The 26,195-nt window shown below is 51.3% G+C and overlaps 1 protein-coding gene across 1 annotated transcript in view; it reads right to left on the bottom strand.

The window, feature by feature from the left end:
* The window catches only part of NEGR1 (neuronal growth regulator 1), a 166,914-nt gene that overhangs the window by 75,450 nt on the left and 65,269 nt on the right, over positions 1 to 26,195 (bottom strand). The window contains exon 2 of the mRNA XM_041469437.1: positions 15,520 to 15,752. Within this exon, the coding sequence (XP_041325371.1) occupies positions 15,520 to 15,752 (233 nt within the window). The remainder of the gene's footprint in view (positions 1 to 15,519; positions 15,753 to 26,195) is intronic.

Genomic DNA, 26,195 nt, shown 5'->3' with positions numbered 1-26,195 from the left:
AGCCCTGTCCCTGTCCCCAAGGTTGGAATTTGTACACTCAAACAGGGATGTACCTTTAAACACGAGCTCAAACACACATGGGCAAAGGGATTTTCACTGAAGGATTCCTGCCACACAAGAAGTGCCAAGGAAAGAGTTCTAGACTGGAAAATTAGAGGTAAAACCTCATCACTGCTCCTTACAGGCAAAATGAGAATATTAGAGGGTTGTGACAGGTAAACAGTGATATACCTGTTGCTGCTCATGCTGTCACAGGAACTAAATAAAAGAGCTGTAATGATTTGAGATGATTTCTTGTAACTCTGCATTTTTCCTTTTGGAGAACTCTACAGGTTCAGTCTCTCTCCAGCGAGCCTGAATGACAGATTTACATCGTATTCCCAAGATAGTTATTAAAATAATTTCCCTTGACAGTTCTCTGGCTGCATCACTCCCCCTTCTCTGTATCCCAGCCATATGGCTCTGCTTACTTCCCATTTTAAGCGTTTTGCTCTGATGTGAAAAGCAATTCCTGGTCCTTTCCTCTCAGCCCCAGCTCTCTCTAGAGCACAGCCCCACAGAATATTCGGAGCTGGAAGGGACCCCCAAGGACCACTGACTCCAGCTCCTCAGGGAATTCCACCCCGCAGCTGCTGCAGGGCTGGAGCCAGGCTGGGAGAGCTGGGGGTGCTCACCTGGAGAGGAGAAGGATCCAGGAGAGCTCAGAGCCCCTGGCAGGGCCTGGAGGGGCTCCAGGAGAGCTGGAGAGGGACTGGGGACAAGGATGGAGGGACAGGACACAGGGAATGGCTTCCACTGCCAGAGGGCAGGGATGGATGGGATATTGGGAATTGGGAATTCCTGGCTGGGCTGGAATTGCCAGAGCAGCTGTGGCTGCCCCTGGATCCCTGGCAGTGCCAAGGCCAGGCTGGACACTGGGGCTGGAGCACCTGGGACAGTGGAAATGTCCCTGCCAGGGCAGGGTGGGATGGATGGAATTTGAGGTCCCTCCCAGCCCAGCCCAGGCTGGGATTTTGTGAACCTGCAGCTCAGTTACACAACTCCCTTTGGATGTCACCACCTGCCCTGTCCCTTTCTCCTCACCTCACAGGGAAAGGACCCCCCCACCTCCCCACAGCCCCTCGGACCCTGATGTGATTTCCCGTGTGAAGCAGCTGCTCCTCCCTGTGAGAATTCCCTGAGAGAATTCCCTGTAGCATTCCCTGCCCTGGGGGATGGAATGTTCCCCCTGGGGTTGAGCCAGCAGCGGGAGGCGGGCAGCACCTGCCCAGCCCCAGCAGTGCCTCTCCAGAGCTGTGTGCCCTTTCCTGAGCTGTGCTGCTGCCCGGGCTCAGCGCACAGCCACCCTCGCTGCTGAAGAGCTGCTCCTTCCCCTCACTTGTGTATTTGATCTCTCCTGAGGGTCCTGTCTGTTGGATTCCACCCCATCGACCCCAGAGCCTTCTGAAATCCATGATGAGGGATTTGAAGGCTGCTGTCACAAGCACTGTGGTGTCACTGGCAAGCTGCACAGGTGTGTTCTGTGGTACATCACCCCAGCCATGCACGGAAATCCCTGCTGAGCCCCCCTGGCATGCCAGGGCCCACCCAGGCTGGGGCTCCCTCTGCACAGGAGTTACTGACAGGCATTCCATTGGAACGGGCTGTGCACCCACCTGCAGCAGTCTGGTCTGGCGCTGTCTGATTTTTGAACGGGGAAGGAAGGCAGGGCCAGCTGTGTTTGCAGCACTCCAGCGTGGGGATGTGGCTGCCATGAACTGTGACCCTCCCCAGCAGGGAATTTAGGCTGGGCTTTGCTGGGTCAGCCCTAAAAATGAGTGCTGCTCACTCAGCCCCTCTTGCCATGGGATGGTTTATGAGGTTGTGGCTCTCTGTCCTGAACACAAACACATCCTGAGCCAGGTTCCAGTCCTCCACCCAGTCCAAGGGAGGACAGCCTGCTTCCTTCCCTGGATTAAGTCAGTGCATACAAATTTATGCAGTATTTATTTTTGTTCTCACTACAAAGCCTAGAAATTAGTAATGATTATCTAACACTGAAACCTGGAATTGCTTTCCACATTATTAATTCCTCCTCCTGAGCTGCTGCAGAGCTGCCCCCATCCCACAGAAACGCGTGGGGAGTGGTGTGATTTAATCTTCCTGACATTCCAGCGACATGGGAACCGCTGGGATTAATGGGGATTAATGGCGTTATTAATATTCATATTCTACAGGCAGTCAGCAGTGAATTGCCATCGGGCTGCTGCCTGCCCAGCAGCTCGGGATGCCTGGCCGCAGGCAGCAAACTCTGCTCTGGTTTCTCTGCAGGAGAACGAGCTGGGCTCCAGGTTCTTCCCAAGGCCCTGGGGATGGCTCTGAGCCTTTCACAAGGAGAGGGCACTTTGCGGGACGTTTACCGAGCGGGTAAATCCCGCTCAGTTGGGATCCGGCGGCCGGCCCGCCGGTGATGGCACAGCGGAGTCACAGGGAGCAGCATCCCCGCAGGGCTCCGCCGGGCTGAGCCGGCCAGAGGAAACCAGCCCCTAACCACCGGGAAATTCTCCAGCCTGGAACGGCAGCGCTGGGTCCGGGTGCTGTCCCGCGGGGCGACAGAGCCAGCCCGACGGGCACCGGGAACGGCACCGGAACCGGCCCCGCAGCAGAAACCCCTGCGGCTGGAATGGGCACGGATCCTGCGCGCTGCCCCTGTAAATCACCGGGTATTAATTGGTATTAATTGCCGGGTATTAATTACCGTGTGGTATCAATTACCGGGTATCAATTACAGGGTGGTATCAATTACCGGATATCAATTACCAGGTATCAATTATCGGGTGGTATCAATTACAGGGTATCAATTACCGGGTGTCAATTACTGGGTATTAATTGCCGGGTATTAATTACCGTGTGGTATCAATTACCGGGTATCAATTACCGGGTATTAATTACCGGGTGGTATCAATTACAGGGTATCAATTACCGGGTGGTATCAATTACTGGGTGGTATCAATTACCCTGTAGGGTATCAATTACCGGGTGGTATCAATTACCGGGTATCAATTACCCTGGTACTGGGGCCCCCAGTACCCAGGGATAAATCAAATCTGGGGGGTCTGCACTGGCAGCCAGGGGCTGGGCTGAGCACCGCAAACCCTGCCCAATTAGGGGCTCGTGCCCAGCTAATGACCCTGCCCAATTAGGGGCACAGTGCCCAGCTAATGACCCTGCCCGATTAGGGGCACAGTGCCCAGCTAATGACCCTGCCCAATTAGGGGCTCGTGCCCAGCTAATGACCCTGCCCAATTAGGGGCACAGTGCCCAGCTAATGTCCCTGCCCTGGTCCCCGCAGAGCAGCTCTGTCCATTGGAGGGGAGAGTGATAGCAGGGGTTTTGCTGTGCCAGGGGGCTCCCAGAAACAAAACAAAATAAAATAAAATAAAATAATCTGTATTCTCTGTGCCACGGCACCATGGCCTGGGCACCCATAAATAAATAAATTAATAAATAAATAAGTAAATAAAATCTCAATTCTCTTGTGCCAGGGCACCACGGCCTGGGCACCTAGAAACTAATACATGAATGAATGAATAAACGAATAAATAAATAAATAAATAAGTAAAACCTCTATTCTTTTTACTGGGTCACCATAGCCTCGACAGTAAATGAATAAACAAATAAAATCTGTATTCTCTGTGCTGGGGCACCACGGCCTGGGCACCCAGAAATGAATAAATGAATGTATTAATGAATGAATAAATAAATAAATAAATTCTCAATTCTCTGTGCCAGGGCACCATGGCCTGGGCAGCCAGAAATGAATAAATGAATAAATAAATAAATAAATAAATAAATTCTCAATTCTCTGTGCCAGGGCACCATGGCCTGGGCACCCAGAAATAAATAAATAAATAAAATCTGTATTCTCTGTGCCAGGGCACCATGGCCTGGGCACCCAGAAATAAATAAATAAATAAAATCTGTATTCTCTGTGCCAGGGCACCATGGCCTGGGCACCCAGAAATAAATAAATAAATAAAATCTGTATTCTCTGTGCCAGGGCACCATGGCCTGGGCACCCAGAAATTATTAAATGAATAAATTAATAAATAAATAAGTAAATAAAATCTCAATTCTCTTGTGCCAGGGCACCACGGCCTGGGCACCTAGAAACTAATACATGAATGAATGAATAAACGAATAAATAAATAAATAAATAAGTAAAACCTCTATTCTTTTTACTGGGTCACCATAGCCTCGACAGTAAATGAATAAACAAATAAAATCTGTATTCTCTGTGCTGGGGCACCACGGCCTGGGCACCCAGAAATGAATAAATGAATGTATTAATGAATGAATAAATAAATAAATAAATTCTCAATTCTCTGTGCCAGGGCACCATGGCCTGGGCAGCCAGAAATGAATAAATAAATAAATAAATAAATAAATAAATAAATTCTCAATTCTCTGTGCCAGGGCACCATGGCCTGGGCACCCAGAAATGAATAAATGAATTAATAAATAAATAAATAGAATCTCTATTCTCTGTGCTGGGGCACAACAGCCTCGGCACCCAGAAAAGAATAAATGAATAAAGAAATAAGTAAAATCTCAATCAGCTCACGGTAATGGAAAGTTAAAAGCCACTCAGCACATTCTGTTGGCCCAGCCACTGCTGGGGCCAGGATTCCCCTGGGACACAGAGGCTGAGGGCCAGGAGCCCCGATGGGACTGGTTAAACTGCACTTTGTGCTTTCTCACCCCTGGACAGTAACTCCATCGGGAATTCCTCAGTGTGAGCCAGAGGAGAGAGCCACAGGACAGCCCAGAGAGCCTTTGGGGTGCCCAGAGTGACCCAAAGGGAGCCCAGCACACACACAGCTCCCTGGGAACCCCAGAACCACGGCACCCCACTCGGGCTGGGCTGGGGGGGACCTCAGAGCCACCCAGTGCCACCCTGCCATGGCAGGGACACTGCCACTGTCCCAGGTGCTCCAGCCCCAGTGCCCAGCCTGGCCTTGGCACTGCCAGGGATCCAGGGGCTGCTCTGGGAATTCTATTCCATGGCCTGCCCACCCTGCCAGGGAAGGGATGTCACAATCACATTGTCCCAAAACGTCCCCCAAACGTTAAAGGCAATGAAAACACCTCCGTGAGGAAGTGAGAACCACAGAGCACATGAATAATCACCTCCCCAGGATCTCAGGGATGCCAGGACGTGTACTGGAGGTTGTTGCCCACCCTGTGAGTGAGCAGGAGCAGCTTGTTTCCATAAATCAAAGGGAGCTTTGAACAGGGAATGAGTTCTTGTTCCTACAGGGCTCTGGGTTCCTGTGCTGAGCAGAGTTTTGGAGGAAATGATTTGCCATAGCTTTCAAACCCCAGACCTGGGCCGAGGAAAGTTCACTCAGAGATTGCTGTTATCACATCCAGCGATTTGGGAATATTTATGGGCAAAATATTTGGGCGTGCTAACTACATCCAATTCAGTGGGAGCACAAAACAAAGCCTCTGCTTTGAAGTGTTTGGAACAGAAAGACTTTAAACCAACCCTTTCACTGTGTAATGGAACGCTTGTGTTAATTATAATTCCTTTTGCCAGGATCTGTTTTACATAACAAAGCTAATCTGCCAACTATTAAGGAAATTTCCCCATTTTCTCTTACAGATGATAGAAGGGGAAATAATATCATATTTTAAATGCAAAGTGGGGATGATTAAAATTTCAGTCTAAATAAAATAAGAACATTTCTGAATCCTAGAGACAACAAAACAAGTAATCCACGGGGGTCAACAGAATAACTCACTTACAATTCTCTACTTGAGCCTTTGGTATTACAAAGCTTTTTATAAGTAAGCAATTTTTAGCTGTTTATTCTGCTGCCTGTAATGTCTTCAGCACTGCTGGCCTTGAGGCAGGTTTGGATTCAGAGGCTTAGGAACGCTCTGGTTTTATCCAGCTCCTGAAGTGCCTCTTTATCCATTCAAATCTGCACACTCACATTCGAGTTCACGTCTCTCTCGTGAGATTTTTGTTTAATCCCTTCCTTATAAATGAACATATTAACCTGAAGGGAGAAACGTTCAAAACATCAGGTGGAAAAAAAAAAAAAAAAAAAAAAAAAAAAAAAAAAAAAAGGATGCCAAAACCCACAGTAAAAGAAGAGATTCTGTGCGTGCATCTCCTTGAGCACAGCATTCAAAATTCACCCATGGGGCTGTGCCGTGCTGCCTGCACAAATTCCCGAGCTTTTATCTGAATAGCTGCATAAAAGACCTGTGATAAGTGGGTATAATAGGAGCTGGAGTCATATTATGGGATTGTAATACGAATCAATGCTGTGTGGTTTGATTTTGCCGTCGTTTCCTCGTCTGGAGCTAAAGATCTTGTACTATTTCTGATCCTGGTTCCTGCCTCACAGGTGGCACCACGCAGGAAACGGAGCCCCGGTTATTTCAGTCTCAGGGTTTGCATTGTGTGAGGAAACTCCTCAGAACATCTCCCTGCAAGATCCGCTCCCAGGAACCAGCACGGGGTGCTACAGGGTGGGATCAAAGGAAACAACAGCCTCAGGCACCCAGGAGAAAGGCAGAGAAATCAGGGAATCACAGAGTCCTTGAGGCTGGAAAAGCCCTCCCAGACCGTGGAGTCCAGTCATTCCCCCAGCACTGCCAGGGCCACCCCAGCCATGTCCCCGAGTGCCACATGCACACAGCTTTGAAACCCTCCTGGCATGGGCACCAGCCCTGCCCTGGGCAGCTGTGCCAGGGCTGGACAGCCCTTCCAGCAGAACTTCTCCTGATGTCCAACTGCCTGAGGCTGGAAATGCCAGCTGTGGCTGGGGTGTGTGCTCCATCCCCATCTGTCAGAGCTGGGGCACCTATCCTCTGTCCATGGGGCAGTTTTCTTATCTCTCCCACAGCCAATCCTCCCTCTGGGAGATATCCTCTGTTAATGGGCCATTAATTATTAATTATCTGCTGTCCATGGCCAGTGAGTGTCCCTGCAGGGCTGATCAAATTCCATCATCCCACGGGGAGATGCTCTGCCCAGGGGAGGAGCCAAGCATTCCTACCTGGATACAATCTGAGCCTGGAACAGCACAGCAGCCTTTGCCCACTGCATTCCCAGAGGAGCAGCTTTCTCCTGCCCTGCATTCCCAAGGAGCAGCTTTCTCCTGCCCTCCATTCCCAGGGGAACGAGAGCAGGCCCATCTCCAGCAGCCCTGGAGCTCCAGAGGAAAACTGCAGCCTTGTGCAGGATCCCTGCTCCAGCAGAAGCACAGCTGGCACTGCAGGAGGGCTGAGCCCCCATGGGATGGGACTGTGCCACCACCCTGACCACAGGGCTCAGCTCCTGCTCTGACTCTGGCTGTGGTTTGTATTGCTGCATTTTCATTTTGTTTCTATTTTTCCCTAATAAGGAACTGTTATTCCTGCTCTCATATCTTTGCCTGAGAGCCCCTTAATTTCAAAAGTATAATAATTTGGGGAGAGGGAGTTTACATTTTCCATTTCAGGGGAGGCTCCTGCCTTCCTTAGCAGACCCTGTCTGTTCAAACCAGGACACCAGCTCAAACCTCCCCTGGCACAGCCTGGGGCCCTTTCCCCCTGTCCTGTCCCTGCTCCCTGGGCTCAGAGCCTGTCCCCTCCTGTGTCCCTGCACCCCTGCCAGGGAAGGGAACCTGGGATTTGCTGCCCTGGAATCTCTGGATGGACAACTGAAGTTTTCTTCACACCTTTAGAAAAGCTGTACAATCAAAGATCCACTCCTTCAAATGCAGATTTTCCAGGCAGGAAACATTCAGTCCCAATCCTTCAAAGCTGCCTGTCAAATTCCTCACAATTCAATCCTACAGGATGAATCTGCCACTTTACTTCTCACTTGTTTTTTCAGTCGTCTCCAGAAGTTTTCCTAAATTAGCTCCATACATTCTTTTTAAAGACAGGCATTTGGTTCTGCTCCTTCCAACTGGTGGATTTGGCTGCTTGCAAATATCAGATATTGTCATCATCCTCCCTTTAGCCTTTCTTAGGCTACGAAATCGAGATGAGACCGTGGGGGTTTGGGGATAAGGAGTGTGTGCAGAGCACGAGGGAATGCTCCTGGTGTGTGGAGTGTGAGCAGGAGCTGCTGAGCCAGAGCCATCCCCACCCCTGCTGGCTCTCCCAGAGCCACGAACCAAACACAGCCCACAGCAATGAACATTTTTCTTCTCCAAGTTCCCAGCTCATAAATCCAAGCCAAGATGTGCCATGGAGTAAATCCCAATGGAAGAATGGCATCCTCACACTCTGAGGTGGAGTTTGGAGAGAAAATGCACTGCTATTATTTCCAGTTTCAGAAATCACCTTTGCAGTGCAAAGCTCTGTCCCCAGCCCCTCTTTCCCAGCTGGTAAATCCTGAGGGCTGGACTGAGGGTCCTGTGCATTCCCAGAACCTTTCCAGGACACTGCTCCCTGGTTTCCAGCACAGCCTCCAGGCCCAGGGAGCTCCTCCTCTGAGCCCAAATGTTCATTTTCCCTGGCTCAGTCCCAGGTTGTTAAAGTGCTTCAGGTTTGTGCATTTCTCCTCTTTCCTCTGCTTTTCCCAACGAGCTGCTTGCCCCCACTGCTGTTTCTGGTTTATGAAAGAGCTGCTGAGCAGAGGGGGGCATCCCAGCCTGGCCATCCCTCAGCCAGCTCTGGAGGCAGGCTGCCGCACCAGGAGCTCCTGCAGCAGCGCTTGCTGAGGCACAGCTGGCACCAGGAGCACAAACCAGGGCCCCTGCACTGCTCAGGGTGACAGTCCCATCTCCCAGGAGCTGAAAAGCAGGAGCAGACAAACTCCCCGCACATCCCTTCCCCTGTGCCCGGGAGGGGAGCAGCAGCACAGGCACACAGAACCCCTCTGATCAGCTCCCCAGAGCAGCAAGGGAACAGAGCGTGGGGCTGCAGCCCCTCTCCCTGCAGATATCCACCTAAGCCCACTGCCCCTTCTGCCCTACTCCAGTTTCACTTGGGTCTGGCACAGTTTCACTCCTGCCTCTGCACCTTCTCAGAGAGAAAGGGAAGTGTGGGAAGAGGCTGACACAGAAAAATGAAAAGTGGAGAATGTAAAGCAACCCCCAAAAAGGACATGGTCTGTATTAATGGCATTTTGTACCTTGTCATTGTAGAATCACTGAATGTTTTGGGCTGGAAGGGGCCTCAAAGACCACCCAGTGCCACCCCTGCCCTGGCAGGGACACCTCCCACTGTCCCAGGTGCTCCAGCCCCAGTGTCCAGCCTGGCCTTGGGCACTGCCAGGGATCCAGGGGCAGCCACAGCTGCTCTGGCAATTCCATCCCAGGGTCTGCCCACCCTGCCAGGAACAATTCCCATTCCCAATCTCCCATCCCTGCCCTCTGGCACTGGGAGCCATTCCCTGTGTCCTGTCCCTCCATCCTTGTCCCCAGTCCCTCTCCAGCTCTCCTGGAGCCCCTCCAGGCCCTGCCAGGGGCTCTGAGCTCTCCTGGATCCTTCTCCTCTCCATGACTGAGCAACCTCAAAGAACAAATGTTGATGCTGCTGCTTTTAACTGCAAATGCGAAAAATCATGAATCCTCGTTGCCCCAGATCCTGGAACCAGGTTTTTGTTCCTTTAAAAAGCGCTGGATTCTGGAGTTGCTCCCCGACCTCGTTCAGTGCCGCGGCCGCAGCGGCACCCCCAGAGCAGGGAGGCTGCAGGGCAGCTCTCACTCCTCAGGAAACCTGGGAATTCAGCCCAATCTCCATTTGTCTCACGTTCTCAATGCTGACTGGACTTGACAAAAGGTTTTTATCCCATTCTGGTTTCTCCAGGAGGACGTTTAGTGTGTCAGGAGCCATTAGCTGCAGTCAGGCTAACAGGGACACCAGAGGATGTTCCAGGAGTCCCTTTGGCTCATCCCTTTCCTTCCCAGGCTGCTTTTGTAGGAATGGTTCTCACACCTGGACCCCTTTAGCTCCTACAAGTCCTGCTGTGCCACAGCTGGGCTCTAAAATGCTTTTGCAGTGTCTTCTCCTCAGTTTTATAGGAACAGAAGAGAAGGATGCTTGGAGATTTAGGAACCTCATTTGGGGGAAATCAGTTTGCTCCTCCTTGGCAAGACTTCATTAAGTATTAAACATTTAGATTTAAATCCAGGATATTCCAGACCATCAGGTGGGATAGTTTTCAGATCCTCTTTCCAGTCTGGGAGTGAGGAAGAGGATGTTCTGAGGAAGAGCTGCAGAGGTCATGTCCAGTGTTCTCCAGAGCTGTTTAATTTCCTTTGGTATCAACTCTCCAAGCAAAAGCTGCACTTTCAAACAGGGGGTGCCTTTATTTCCCCTGACAACTGATGGGCTGAAGCTAAGGAAGAGGAGATAGCAGAAATGCAGGGAAAACTGGGATAAATCCTAGCAATCAGAGAGTTCAGGGGCAGGCAGCACAGAGCTCAGGGTGCAGAGCTCCAGCAGCACTGGGTGAGGAGATGATGGCAGGGATACCAGGATAATTAGTGCCTCGTTTGCCCAGTGCCTCTCCCGGGATAGGGACATTCCCAGAGGGGTGGTGGAGCCCTGAGCCAGGACAGTGGGACCAAGCCTGGAGAGGGCCATTAACCAAATGTTACAGCTTTAATTCTCCTGCAGTCCATTCCAAAATGAACTTCTGGGGAAGTGTTCCAGTGAGACTGCCCCTGGATGGAGCAATTGTCCTTTGAAAAAGGGAATAATAATTTAAAAAAACCCGGCAGGTGTTGGTGGCATCAGCCCCTGCTGATCATGCCAGGGTGACACCATCCTGCAGCATTCCCTGCATTGCAAAGCTGCAGGTTTCACCGTGTTTGCCTTAGTCCCATCAAAGCCCAGAGAGCCCAGGGCACAGAGCAGGCCCAGCCACCAGCCCCTGGCTCGTTCCCACTCTTCCCATAAACTCCATAACCCTGTCCTTCAGAATGCTTTGGGATCCTTCCCAGCTGCCTGGCTTTGTTTCACTGAGGAAGGTGGACTATTATTTTCTTTATCCTAAGCATATTTTTGGGGGGGAAGGATGGTTTGTTTTTAGCTTTATCCCATATTTTTTCCTCCTCCTGTGCCTGGCATTGCCATGTAACACAAGAAGTTCCTGAAAGAGCCTTTGGACTCTGCTGAAGGCACCTTTGCAGACTCTCAGGGGTCACCAGCCATCCCACTGCACTCAGTTCACTGGGACAGAACCAACACTCTTGGGGCCCCAGAGGAAATGATCCTTTTGTGCCCATTGTGCTCTGCCTGCAGATTCCAGAGGATGCAGATTTCAGGCTGCTAATGGGAACTGGGCTGCAGCCGTGACTAAAGCACCCCCAACACGGCAGAATGATGAGTTTCAGATGAGAGCAGCCCTGCTCCACTCCAGATAAAATACCCTGCTTTCCATCCCTGCAGATGAGATCACCTCCCAACGCCAACATTTCCTGTGCCTCGAGCCCGGCAGAGCGGGGAAAAACCACTCAGACTTATTCCAGAGTGAGAGATCCCCCGCAGCTCCTGGGAGGGACGAGTGTGGGAGGAATGTAATGAATGGGTGAGAAGCACAAACGCTGGAGAGAACGCTGGGATCAGCCACTGCTGACACGGGGATGGGAGTGGGAGCAGCAAGGCAACACCAGGGCCAGGGATGGAGACCCTCTGGGGGGTCTCTATCACACAGCCAGCCTCCCGTGGCTGCCTCCCCCCGCCCAGAAATGTTTTCCCAAGCCTTTTTCTCCCTGTGCTGAGCAGGGACAAGATGATAACGGCGGCTGGCACCAGCGAGTTAATTTTATAAAGAAAACTGACACCCTGCTCGAGTGCTGGCAATTTAAAAGAGTAATGGATTGTCAGTTTTAGCTGGGAAGTGGTTGTTAGATGATTTTAAAGTCTTTTGCATATTTATTTTGTCCCACTTTAAATAAATTTGGGGAAGATTTATCTCGTTAGCTTCAAATGCAAGTCCCTCTTGGCCTGGCTGAGGAAACAAATTAGACTTTGCAAACATTGCAAAGACTAAATCAATACATTAATATTTAGGGGACATTAAGGGGGTTTATTAAACAGAAAAAGGGCCTAGAGTATTACTTTGGGAACATTATACATGTTTAAATAAAAACCCGAGGTTGTGGTTCCTGCCTGAATCTCTAAAAGGCGTTTCCATGGATAACTGAATTATTTACAGATGCCTGCAGGGGCGAGGTGGAGCTGGCAGGGCAGCGCAGGAGCTGGGCTGGGGCTGTCCCAGCTGCCCAGCCGGGCTGGGTCACACGAGGACAAGATGCCAGGTGATGATGGCAGCAAGCTTTGTGTCCCTGACAGCCCGGGCTGGGCCTGTGGGGCTGCTGGGAGCAGGAGAGGGGCTGCTCTGCATGGCACAGGGGACAAGGGAGGGCACTGCGGCACCGGGGACAGGGCTGGCACCTGGGATCTGCACTGAAAGCCAAAGCAGTGACCAGGGCAGTCACCTGGGCAGAGACCTGGGCCAGCTGTGCAGTGACCTGGGCAGTCACCTGGGCAGTGACCTGGGCAGTCACCTGGGCAGTCACCTGGGCAGTGACCAGGGCAGTGACCTGTGCCAGCTGTGCAGTGACCTGTGCCAGCTGTGCAGTGACCTGTGCAGTGACCTGGGCAGTGACCTGTGCCAGCTGTGCAGTGACCTGGGCAGTCACCTGGGCAGTGACCAGGGCAGTGACCTGGGCCAGCTGTGCTGTGACCTGTGCCAGCTGTGCAGTGACCTGGGCAGTGAGCCTTCCCTCGTTTCCTCTGGGACACAGAGCAAACCCCCTGCTCCTGCAGCTGCAGAAGTTCCTGGAACACAGCCCCTGGGGCCCAGGGCTTGGAAAGGGCTGAGACTGCTGCCCAGCCCTGTTCCTGCTCTCCTGTGGTTTCTTGGGTCTCATCATTTATTCCCAGTGCCAGGGGAAGCCCAATGCCCTCGGACAGAATGGTTTTGCTTTGGCCTCACTCATTTCTCCCAAAGCAGAGGTTGATCCTAATCTCCAGATACCAAGCTGGGGAAGATTTTACAGGGAAACCTAAAGGTGCTTCCAGGATAACTCCTTGTGTGATCCCAGGATAACTCCCTGTGTGATCCTGGGATAACTGCCCCTGTGCTCCCAGGATAAGTCCCTGTGTGATCTCCTGATAGCTCCCTGTGTGATCCCAGGATAACTCCCTGTGTGATCCCAGGACAGCTCCCTGTGTGATCCTGGGATAACTGCCCCTGTGCTCCCAGGATAAGTCCCTCGGTGCTCCCAGGATAACTCCCTGTGTGATCTCCTGATAGCTCCCTGTGTGATCCCAGGATAACTCCTCGTGTGATCCCAGGACAGCTCCCTGTGTGCTCCAGGAACCCTCTGGAGCAGGAGAGGCTGTCCCAGTCCCTCACAGCAGTGACCTCAGGGTCCCATGGGCACACAAAGGGGTGTAAGGGAGCCCCTGCAGCCAGGCAGGCACTGAGGGGCTGCAGGATCAGCCCTGCCAGAGCACTGACCCCATCCTGTCCCCAGCCCAGAGCTCTGAGTGCCACCTCCAGGAGTGCCTGGGACACCTCCAGGATGGGCACTCCAACCCTCCCTGGGCAGTGCCAAGCCCTGACCCCTTTCCGTGGGGAAATTCCTGCTGTGCCCACCCTGAGCTGCCCTGGCCCAGCCTGAGCCGTTCCCTCTGCTCCTGTCCCTGTGTCCCTGCACGTGCTCCAAACCAAGCCTGAGTGTCCTGAGGCCTCTCACCAGGGTCACAAAAATGACTCCACGATATTTTAATAAAACACACACACTGAGCTCTGAGCTCCAGCCCAACATTCCTGCAGGATTCCTGCAGGATTCCTGTGGGTAAGGACAATTGGTCTGGGAGGTGGCTCACTCTGTTATTTCTAAGGGATTTCCACGTGCCACACGGATTAATAGGGATTGCCAGTTCAATTCTTCTCCTCTATATTCATTGCTTTATTACTCATAAAAATGCAAAAGAAAATGTTAATGATGATTGCACCAAAGACTAATAAGTTAAAGCCTTAGGTTATACTTTGCATTTCTGAAGATATAAATGCAATTGCTTAATAATTACGCATATTTTTAACTATTGAGTTATTATTTCTCTATATGCTTGTAGTTAGCCTAATTAATTTTAAGCTCCTGTTGATGTATTTTATACATGCAATTAATTTCCAACTTGTTTTTTTTAGCCCTTGCATGGGGGCATTAATTATTAGCCAGGATAACTCCCTGTGTGATCCCAGGACAGCTCCCTGTGTGATCCTGGGATAACTGCCCCTGTGCTCCCAGGATAAGTCCCTCGGTGCTCCCAGGATAACTCCCTGTGTGATCTCCTGATAGCTCCCTGTGTGATCCCAGGATAACTCCTCGTGTGATCCCAGGACAGCTCCCTGTGTGCTCCAGGAACCCTCTGGAGCAGGAGAGGCTGTCCCAGCCCCTCACAGCGGTGACCTCAGGGTCCCATGGGCACACAAAGGGGTGTAAGGGAGCCCCTGCAGCCAGGCAGGCACTGAGGGGCTGCAGGATCAGCCCTGCCAGAGCACTGACCCCATCCTGTCCCCAGCCCAGAGCTCTGAGTGCCACCTCCAGGAGTGCCTGGGACACCTCCAGGATGGGCACTCCAACCCTCCCTGGGCAGTGCCAAGCCCTGACCCCTTTCCGTGGGGAAATTCCTGCTGTGCCCACCCTGAGCTGCCCTGGCCCAGCCTGAGCCGTTCCCTCTGCTCCTGTCCCTGTGTCCCTGCACGTGCTCCAAACCAAGCCTGAGTGTCCTGAGGCCTCTCACCAGGGTCACAAAAATGACTCCACGATATTTTAATAAAACACACACACTGAGCTCTGAGCTCCAGCCCAACATTCCTGCAGGATTCCTGCAGGATTCCTGTGGGTAAGGACAATTGGTCTGGGAGGTGGCTCACTCTGTTATTTCTAAGGGATTTCCACGTGCCACACGGATTAATAGGGATTGCCAGTTCAATTCTTCTCCTCTATATTCATTGCTTTATTACTCATAAAAATGCAAAAGAAAATGTTAATGATGATTGCACCAAAGACTAATAAGTTAAAGCCTTAGGTTATACTTTGCATTTCTGAAGATATAAATGCAATTGCTTAATAATTACGCATATTTTTAACTATTGAGTTATTATTTCTCTATATGCTTGTAGTTAGCCTAATTAATTTTAAGCTCCTGTTGATGTATTTTATACATGCAATTAATTTCCAACTTGTTTTTTTTAGCCCTTGCATGGGGGCATTAATTATTAGGGAGACAATCAAAACCAAGAATTGTTCACCCTGGAACAATACAATAAATATTAAATCCGTGTGAAAAGTGACACCAGAGCTCTGCAGTGGGGGAAGGGAAGGGAAGGGAAGAGGAAAAGGAAAAGGAAAAGGGAAAAGGAAAATGGAAACGGGAAGGGAAAAGGGAAAGGGAAAAGGAAAAAGGAAGAGGAAAAAGGAAAAAGGGAAAAGGAAAAAGGAAAGGAATAGAAAAGGACTGTGAAGGGGTTGCAGTTCCCAGCCCGGGCTCCCCCAGCCCTACCTTGCACGGTGAGGTGCACCTGCATGGTCCTGGGCGTGTGCTGGGTCTGCACAGAGCAGGTGTAGGGGCCGTCATCCGTCACGTCCACGTCCTGGATCTGCAGGCTGTACTCCTTGTGGTTGCTCATGGCGATGGACACGCGCGGATCCACGGACCACTTGTCGCTGCCCGCGAAGATGATGCTGGAGCGGTTCAGCCAGGCCCCTTTGGAGGCTCCATCTTCCAGGTAACACCTGGGGAAAAGGGAAAGCCTGAGCGTGGAGCTCTGTGCCGCTCGCTGCTGCGTTAGGCTGAGTGCAGCCGGGGTTTATCAGAGCTGAACTCACACCAGGAGCCCCTTGTTAACTCAGAGCCATCCTAAACCCCAAAGCCCAGCTGACAAACACAGCAACCACAGGCTGCTCTGTCTGCCCTGCTCTTCCTGCCCTGTTCTCCTGCTGGGAGAGGCTGCTGCAGCACTAGGAGGAAAGCCTCAGTTATTATTCCTGCCTGGGCTGGAATTCCAGCCCTTTCTCCTGCAGCCTCAGCCCTGAGGTCAGCCACAATGTGTGCTCCATGGAAAATTCCTGCCCTGTTCCTGAGGCACAGCCCCCTTCTGCTGCTGAGCTCAGGAACCAAGAGACTTTTCCAGGAAAAATTATCTGGATATCAGAGAACCCAAACCAGCTTCTGTGCAGAGGGTTCACAGAACCCCAGAAGCCCCAGTGGTTTGGGTGGGAAGGGACTTGACAGCCCAGTCCATCCCATCCCATCCCATTATCCCAGTCCATGCCAGTCCATCCCATCCCACTCCATCCCATTATCCCATCCCATCCCATCCCATTATCCCATCCCAGGAGCTCCTCTCCCTCGGGGTCTGTAGTGGGGGGTCCCAGGGCAGGGAGAAGAGGCAGGAGCAGTTTTATTCCAAGCTGCTGGAGGAGCCTGAGCCTGCCTGAGGGGCTGGAGGGTGTTTAAGCCTGGCTCAACAGCCCAGTGCTCCATTTTCCCCATCCAGCACGTGGAAAAGGCGGAGCAGCCGCTGGAATAACGGGCCCAGGAAAAGCTGCACGGGCTCAGGGCTGAGAGCAGGGAGCTGCACACCCAGGAGCCATCGGGAAGGGATGCTGTGGCACAGGAAATCTGCGTTTCTCTCCACAAATTAGCGACTCTTCAGGAAACGTGGGGAATGAATTAGGCAAATTTTAGACTCACCCCCCGTGCCCACCTTGGAATTTAAGGCTTTGAAACAATTTTAAAAGCTGGAGGAAGGTAGGAAGGAGGATAATACAAAGGGCAACAGACTAATGGGACATTTTTATTTCATAAAGAGCTTTCTACATGAAGGAAATCCAAAAGAAGAAGAGAATGCAACAGAGCTCATCCCTTTGATGAAACATTAAAATAGCACAACCACAGAAATTGGAGGGAGAAAATGGTGATTTGGTGGCTCAAGCATCTGGCTGTATTGTTTAAGTGGAAAATGGCATTCCATTCAGGAATAAGGAACTGGAAACATCAGGCTGAAATGGTTCAGAAACAAAGCATGAGAATAACCATTCATTTAATTAACGATCTCAACATTAAATCTGAAAGGCTTCTGAGGGAAGCTGCGATGTGGGATAAAAAAATCCCCATTTATAGAGCAGAGAATTGGGATGTCACTGGAAAGTGGCACTTTGAGGTTGGGATCCCTGCAGGAGGAGTTGTGTAGGGTCTGGTCCCACCCAGGGAAGGCCAGGAGCCTCTTTCAGAGTCCTGTGAACGTTTTGAACTTGGTTCTAATGAACAGCAGGGTGGGAGAGGCAGAGAAAGCTCCAATTCATGGAGGCTTTTCCTGCACGTGTTCCTTTCCCACTGACTTTCTGCAGCAGCCGGATCCAGTCCATCAGCACAGCTGGATCCAGTCCATCAGCACAGCTGGATCCAGTCCATCCCAGCACAGCTGAGCAGCCTGGGCTGAGGGAGCTGTCCCTGCCCAGGGCTGGGCTGGAGTGAGAGCAGATTTAAGGTCCCTTCCACCCCAGCCCACTCTGGGACTGCACGAATTACAAATCAGCATTTTTGCAGGTAGCCTGTAGTTCAGTGAGCATTTACCACTTCATTAATTTCACTCTCCCACTGTTTATTCACACTCACACGTCCAAACCTTGGAAGGAAGCCTTAGCACTGTGAATCCTTCCCCAGGAGAGGAAAGCAGCCTCCTCCTCCTCCTGCCCAGCACAAAAACCCAGCTCCACCAACTCCCTGCTCTCTGCGTGGCTCACCAGAAAAAAAAAAAAAAAAAAATCAGAAAAGAATTCACAGAATCACTGAGGCTGGAAAAGACCTCCCGGATCTCAGGGTGGGATGGGCTGGGCTTGGAGCCCCTTCCCAAGCCCAGCCACCCCGGGACACCCCTGGATGATCTCCTTGAGCACCCGCAGCTCCTCTGCCCTCTCCCCAGCTCTGTGGCTGAGCACTGCTCCAGAGCTGCTGCCCAGTTTGCCTGCAGCCCTCACCAGGGTGGTTTTCAGCTCCAGCAGCACCAGTATCCTGTGCTCTCCCACCACCCACGTGGGATGGGATGGATAAAGTGATATTTACCCCACGGAAGCAGCAATCCAATGATTCATCCCAGAAATGTTTTCTAATCTAACAAATTTAATCCCTTGCTGTTTGCAAATCAGCTCCCAGCCCTGGCATCCCTGCAGGACAGCAGAGCACACCCCCTCCCACGGGAGCCCCTGGCCAGCAGAGCCTGCACTGGACTTCTGCAGGGGAGCAGAAATGAGGAAAATCCAGGATTTTTTACTGTTTAAGGGAAGGCTTTCCTTTTCCCCCAAACCTTTACAATCTCCTAAGGAAGAGCAGCCTTTCCATGTAGGGTTTGTGTGCCACTGTGCTTCTCCTGCCTAGGGCAGGGCAGGCATTCCAGCAGAGAACAATGAGCTTTAACAAATATAATAACAATGAAACCCTTCCTACAGCAATATCTGGGAAATCATTCATTGAAAAGATCACCAGCAGTAAAAACTGCAAACATCAGAGGCCTTCCCTTGCTTTTCCCCTTCCTCTCTTCCCCTTTCCTCTCTTTTCCTTTTCCTCTCTTTCCCTAAATTCTGTTTCTATTTAATTCCCTGCACATCCCAGCAGCATTTCCTGAAATGCAATTTTTAAAATCTATGCACAGAACCAATTATTTTTAGCAATTAATAGTAACGCTGCAGCACAACTAAAGTAAGCATAACAGTCATTAAATGAAAGTGACTTTTGCTCTTTTTACCTTGCCATGGCTTGGAAAAGTATTGATGAAACCATAGCAGAGAATTCTCCTATATTTAAATTTGGAAGATTGGAAAAAAGCACAGTTTCTTTTTTAACTGATGATTATAATCAGAAATTCCCCACACAACAAGCATAAAAAATAGATTTTAATGTTAACTGTCATACATGGCTGAGGGCACTTTATTATTTTTCCAATGATTATTAATGGGGATGATCTTCTGTAATTTGTAAGTATGGAAAAATATAGTCTCACCCAGCTTCCCTCAAGTTTTTAATCCTCTTTTTTTTAATGCCTCCCACTTTCCCAGCTCTCTAGTCTATTATTCCACCATAATTAAAACAGAGATCCATTAATCTTTGTAAAAAACAGTTCTTCCCCTTGCTTAATTAAAACTGTACAGGGGCTCTGCTTCAGGAGCCTCCACGGGCTGGGATCCCACCTGGCTGCCCTGAAGGACAGGGACTGCCTGTTCACACCTGGAATTGCCTGGAATTGCCTGGAATTGCTTGGAATTGCTTGGAATGCTCCTCAGCCTTGCTCCAGAAACCCCAGCAGTGGGGACATCCTGTGTCCAAGGAGCCTGGGACCCTCCCTGGGCAGCAGCTGGAACGTGTTGGGCAGTGCTTGGGAGGAGAAAAATCTCAGATTTCTGCAATGGTTTGGGTTGGGAGGGATCTCAAATCCCCCCCAGTGCCACCCTGCCCTGGCAGGGACACTGCCACTGTCCCAGGTGCTCCAGCCCCAGTGTCCAGCCTGGCCTTGGCACTGCCAGGGATCCAGGGCAGCCACAGCTGCTCTGGGCACCTGTGCCAGGGCTGCCCACCCTGCCAGGGAAGGATTTGTCCCTAATCTCCAGTCTAACCCTGCCTCCCTTCGGTTTAAAGTCATTTACATTATTGGTCCTTTCGCTTTTGTGCTCAGAATTTGCTTTTTTCACATCTGCTGTAGCTCCAAGCCTGTAATTCTGCACAGAGACTGGTCCTGCTGCTCACTCCCCTCCCGGGTGTGGATTTTATTTACAGAATTTATTTTCTCACATCAGTCCCTGGCGGAGCTGAGGCCTCGCTGGCCGCGGTGGGAGCAGCGCAGGCCCAGCCCTGGCTGTCCCCCCAGCCCAGCCCTGGCTGTCCCCCCAGTGCAGAGCTGCTGCTGCCCCGATTTCACCTTTCCTGGGGAATTTCAGCTGTGCCAAGCCCTAGGAGAGAGACCCAGAGCAAAGCGGGGTCACGGGAGGGGACGGGCACAGAACCCTGAGGGCAGGGCAGAGGAAGAGAAACTGGTCACCAGAAGCATTTCACAGGGTTAAAAAACCCCAGTCCTAGGAACCTTTCTCTCCGCCAGCAATGATAAACACCATTTACCAGTAACACCATTTACCAGTAACACCATTTACCAGTAAGACCATTTACCAGTAACAGCATTTACCAGTAACAGCCTTTACCAGTAACACCATTTACCAGTAAGACCATTTACCAGTAACAGCATTTACCAGTAACAGCCTTTACCAGTAACAGCCTTTACCAGTAACACCGTTCATGGTGAGAGGTGCAAATGTCAGCTCAGCACACAAACCCCAGCCCCACAGAGCCGGCCTGGGATGGCTGCCAAAGGAGGGATGTGAGCAGGGACATGTCTGAGCCAGGCTTTAGATCGGAGCCCAGAGCTCTGCCTGGGCTCTCAAGCAGGCCCAGCCTCGCAGATGCCGTGCTGCCCTCCTGGGGTGCCCAGGAGCGAGCACCTGGCAGGGCACAGGGACAGGGACAGGGACAGGGACAGGGACAGCAGCAGTGAGCACACCCCTCCTGCCCCCTGCTGCTCCCAGAACCGCAGATCCCGGGAATCCTGCCGGGCCCTGAGGGGAAGCAGCTCCCAGGATGGCACCGGGATTCCGGCCTGTGCCCCGCGCAGCCCCAGCTGGCAGCACGCTGCCTTTCCTGCGGGCCCTGCAAACAGCCCGCGCTCTCCCTGGTGCCCTGCACCGCCCCTGCAGCCCAGCCCTGCTCCCAGCATCGTTCCGGCACTGCTGATCCATGCATTTCTGCACAAGGAGCAGGCGGCAGGACGAGGGTTTCACCCGGGACAGCAGGGGTGCTGTGCCAGCCCGGTGCTAGCTCCTCAGTAATTAGCATCATTAATTAGCATCCGCCCTGCTCCTCAGCGCTGCTCCCCGAGCCCAGGGATTGTTCACTGGCCAGGGAACCCAGATTGCTGTGCGGGGGACAGGGGACACCAGCACAGGACACAGGGACACTGCAGGGCATCTCCCGCTGCTGGGTTCATGATCCCATCTCCGGGAAATCTGTCTGCAGATAACCAGGGATTAACCCCTCAGTCTGAAACTCTCCAAGCAGAGAACCAGACGAATATTAGTAATTAAGAGCAAAAGTCCCTCTGCAGGATTTGAAACGTAATTTTCCCTACAGCTGACGCCACGTGACCTTTAATCTCTGTGGGTTCCTCCCTCAGCACCTGCCAGTCCATCCAAGCCAGGAGAGAGCCCATTTTCCCAGGGGTTTCCACATTCCCGGGGTTTCCACATTCCCAGGGGTTTCCACATTCCCAGGGGTTTCCTGGCACACAACCCCCAGCCATGCCCTTAGCGGGTGTTTTTTCCTTCCTGCCACCAGAAAATTAATTTTTTCCCCACGGCAAGGACGGAGAAACTGCTGCTGCCACAACTGCAATAAATTCGTTTGGTTTTAGTTATACAAAAATATTCCCCCCCCCTTTCACAGGTGTATTTTCATACTAAAATGGACACAACACTGCAGTGTAAAGCTCAGAATTTTCAGTCATTAATCACTTCCTTCATGGGAGCTCATATTATTTTCTTTTGAAGGCTCAGAAATAATATCCCACACCACTGTTGGTGTGAGAACCTTGGTTTCAGCTTTAGAGAGCAACTCCCAAATTCATCACATTATTTGAAATATTAAAAAGGGTCTGGCTGCTGCATTTGATATTTATTAATTCCTGGAGATTTATGCTAGAGAAACACTGACTTCCAGAAATTACAAAGAAGACATTACCAATGCAGAGAGGTAAGGAAACAATGCACGACATGGCTTTGCCTTTTGGTTTTGCACTATTCCTCAGGAAAGGGGTCTTGGTAAATTTGGAAACTGATTGTGTTTATTTTACAGGACTACCAAAGTCAGAGTTTTTTCTGACTCTTTTCACAACACTGAAACACAAATTAAAGGAATAAAAAGCACCATAAGCTCTGAGAGCAAAGCAAGGCTAAGGTCTGGAGAATGAGAAAACATTTCCTGTTACTCCCCAAATTTCCAATATTTCCAATCAGCGTGTTGCTGAGGGGTTCTAGCATCCCAGAATGTCCAGCTGGATTAGGGCTGTCAGTAAACACCTTCATTTCAGTTTGGAACACGCACATTGGTCCTTATTTCTAATTCTCAGAGGAAGCCCAGGCGTCCTCCCCAGGCAGTGGCTGTGCCAGAGCCCTGCCCTGCTCAGGGGGTGCCCCAAACCCTGAGAGTGCCCTGGCACAGCCCAGAGCTGCTCAGGACAAACCTGAACCTGCTCTGGCTGCACCTCTGCACCCGGGCTCTGCTGCTCTGGGAGATGGGACAGGGCAGCAGGGACCGCCAAGGGAGGGGACAGCAAAGGTGTCTGAGCACCCTTTCCATGGGGAAATTCCTGCTGATGTCCAAGCCACTTCTCCCCTGACACAACTCAGGGCTGTTCCCTCTGCTCCTGTCCCTGTCCCTGGAGCACAGCCCGACCCCCCGGCTGTCCCCTCCTGGCAGGAGCTGTGCAGAGCCACAAGGGCCCCCTGAGCCTCCTGTGCTCCAGGCTCAGCCCCTTCCCAGCTCCCTCAGGGATTCTCCAGCCCCTTCCAGCTCCCTCAGGGATTCTCCAGCCCCTTCCCAGCTCCCTCAGGGATTCTCCAGCCCCTTCCCAGCTCCTCAGGGATTCTCCAGCCCCTTCCCAGCCCCGTTCCCTGCCCTGGACACGCTCCAGCCCCTCAGGCTCAGTTTTGTCCTGAGGGACCCAGAGCTGGATCACGATTTAAGGGGGTCTCAGCAGTGCCAGCCCAGGAGGAGCTGCTCTCAGCAGAGCTGGGGTCTGCTCACCTCTTCTCTCCCAGGCTGCTGCTGCCCAGGCTCCAGGGATTTCTCAATATTCCCGTTCTTCCCCACGTTCTCCCTGAAAAGGCTTTTATCACTATCAAAGCTTAATGAACAAAAGACCTTTCCAGATGCAAGCAGGTTGGGTTTTCAATGTCCTCATAATAATATCTGCAGTGTGAGTGGGGAGGACAGACAGGAGGGAGATAATTGTGTGCTGGGCCATGTCCTTTATCGGATCAGCCTGGACCTGGGACCCTGCGATGCCAGGTGATGCCAACCCTGCCCCACAGCTCCTCCAGGCTGGTTTAAATAAAATAATAGAGTTAATGACAGAAACAAAACTACCTGGAGAGGTACAATTCATCACGGCGTGTTCCATGCCATTATCTTAAAAACATCCAGTGTAGTAATCACTTGAAGGAGTGATAACACATAATTGTGTGTTCTCCAAAATTATAGGTGAATGGGAGTTGCAACTAATGAGAGCCAAATAGCAGCTCAGGAGCTGCAGTGATTACAGCAGATGTGGTGATGAATGCATTTATTATTGGGCTATTGCAAAGCTTTTTATAGCAGAGGCAGCAGGTTTATAAATAAATAACCAGCCCCAGGGGTACCACACGTCTGACCAAGCAGCTCCGCTCCCAGCCTGCAGCTCCTGGTGCAGAAACCTCCAAAGCTGGCTGAGAACAGCCCAGAGGAGTCCAGATCCCACCCAAACACTTCCCCCCATGGGCCCACGCACTGCTGTGTCACTGCTGCCAGAGGATGTGCTGGAGCAGAACGGGAGGCTCTGGAGTGAGTGAGGTGCTGGTGTGTACAAAGCCCACCCCCTGTGCAGCAGCCTCTCCCCAGCAGTGTGAGCTGGGACCCCCGTGCTGCCCCTCAGCCCATGGGAATCAGCCCCGAGCCGAGCAGGAGCAGCTCCTGTCCCCAGGCTCTGACAGCCCTGGGGCAGCAGATCCACGGCAGACCTCTGCTCTCTGGCAGGCAGAGCACATTCCCCACAAGTGTCCCCCCAGCAGGTCACTAGATAGCAATCTATGTCACACAGTGCTGCTGGCACACAATTGCATTTTTCTGCAATTCCGTTTTTGCCAGAATATTTCGGGAGCAATCTCCAACCCCCGGCGGAATGAAAACAAAATTTCAAAATACCAGAGGCTCTCATGAAATAGAATTCCTGCCCAAAGTCATGACTGAATGACTCCATTTGTCTCCCTTCTACCAGGGCTGATCCATGATTTCATCTGGGCTTATCTCCCGGAACATTTACTTTGTTGATATACCACTGGTTGGAATATTAGTGATAAATAATAAAAGAAGGCAAATTTAATTGTGCTGCAGTCTTTCACCACAATGAATCTTTCAGGAGAATCACAATGATCTCTTGATTTACAAGAGCAGGAACTGGTTGTGGACGGATGATGTAAATACAGGGCCTTGGCACAGATGGCTCGGGCTGTGTTTGCCAGCAACAGTCAGATTTTTGGATCAACCTCCCAGCTGCTTGCTCCAGACTAATGCATTATTAACAACACTATTGAACAGCTCCCGGGGGGAAGATCCTGGGGGGAAGGAGGGAAGGAGCCCCCCTGGACCAGCCCGGAAGGGCAGCACTGGGGAGGGGTCCCAGGGATGGATAGAGAAGGGTCCTGGGGATGGATGGAGAAGGGTCCCGGGTCTGGGTGGGGAAGGGTCCCAGGGATGGATGGGGAGGGGTCCCAGGGATGGATGGGGAGGGTCCCGGGGCTGGCACTGTCCTTCCCCTGGCATCACTGCTCCTCACACCCCCTGGTGCCGCATGAAAGGAGCTGTGCCTTGGGGAAGAAGCACAGCCCAGGAACTCCAGGGCAGGGGCAGGATTCCAGCCAGATCCACAGAGCAGTGCCTGCAGAGGGGAGCAGGATTCCAGCCCAGACCTACAGGATTCCAGCCCAGATCCACAGAGCAGTGCCCACAGAGGGGAGCAGGATTCCAGCCCAGACCTATAGAGCAGGGCCCACAGAGGGGAGCAGGATTCCAGCCCAGATCCACAGAGCAGTGCCCATAGAGGGGAGCAGCTCACCGAGCTCTCCCTGCCCGCCAGGCAGAGCAGGGCTCAGGCATGGGGTGCCTCTGTGTCCCAGCACGGCCCTGAGCCCCTCAAACCAGAAACCTCAGCCCACGCTCAGAGCAACCTCCAGAGTCACCCAGGCCAGCCTTTTGAGGAGAAGGGATCCAAATGGGGAGTTCCAGTTGCCTCTGACATTAAACCACCCCACTGCTGCCTGAGACAAATGGCAATTCCCAGCACTGGGGGTTTGGGGGGATCAGGGGATGGTGCACTCAGAAAAGGAGGAACCACCTTCCCAAGCAACATTCCACCCACAACCCAACCAAACAAACCCCGATTGCACAACAGACATTCCTGGATTACCCAAACAAACAAACCCCCATTGCACAACCCAAACAGACATTCCTGGATTACCCAAACAAACAAACCCCCATTGCACAACCCAAACAGACATTCCTGGATTACCCAAACAAACAAACACACATTGCACAACCCAAACAGACATTCCTGGATTACCCAAACAAACAAACACCGATTGGACAACCCAAACAGACATTCTTGGATTACCCAAACAAACAAACCCCCATTGCACAACCCAAACAGACATTCCTGGATTACCCAAAGAAACCTTCACCAACTGCCTTTCTAAAGGAACAGTCCTGACTGACCACCCAAACAAACACTGACCACTTAAACATTGAACACTTAAATAATCCTTAAACACCAAAAAAACCACTGACCACTTTAACAGTCACTTAAACAATCCTTAAACACACTGAGCACTTAAACATCGAACACTTAAACAATTATTGAACACCCAAACTAACACTGGGCACCTAAACACTGAACACCAAAACAAACACTGAGAACCTGAACACTGAGCACCTAAGCAAACATTGGGCACTTAAAAAATCCTTCAGCACCTAAGCAAACATGGAGCACTTAAACAATCATTGAACACCCAACACTGAGCACCTAAACAAACACTGAGCACCCAAACAAACATGGAGCACTGAAACACTGAGCACCTATACAAACACTGAGCACTTAACATATGGGGCACTTAAACGTTGAGCACTTAAACAATCGTTGACCACTTAAACAATCATTGAACACCTAAACAATCATTGAGCACCTAAACACTGAGCACCGAAATGATCATTGAGCACTTAAACAAACACCGAGCACCCAAACATTCACCACTTAAACACAGAATACCTAAACAAACATAGAGCACTTAAATACTGAGCACCTAAACATTGAGCACGTAAACAAACCTTGA

Source organism: Pyrgilauda ruficollis, unplaced genomic scaffold, assembly GCF_017590135.1.
Source record: "Pyrgilauda ruficollis isolate IOZ18807 unplaced genomic scaffold, ASM1759013v1 scaffold233, whole genome shotgun sequence".
In the NCBI taxonomy this organism is placed as follows: domain Eukaryota; kingdom Metazoa; phylum Chordata; class Aves; order Passeriformes; family Passeridae; genus Pyrgilauda; species Pyrgilauda ruficollis.
The sequence above is the reverse complement of the archived record's forward strand: the minus strand, read 5'-3'. Positions and strand labels throughout refer to the sequence as shown.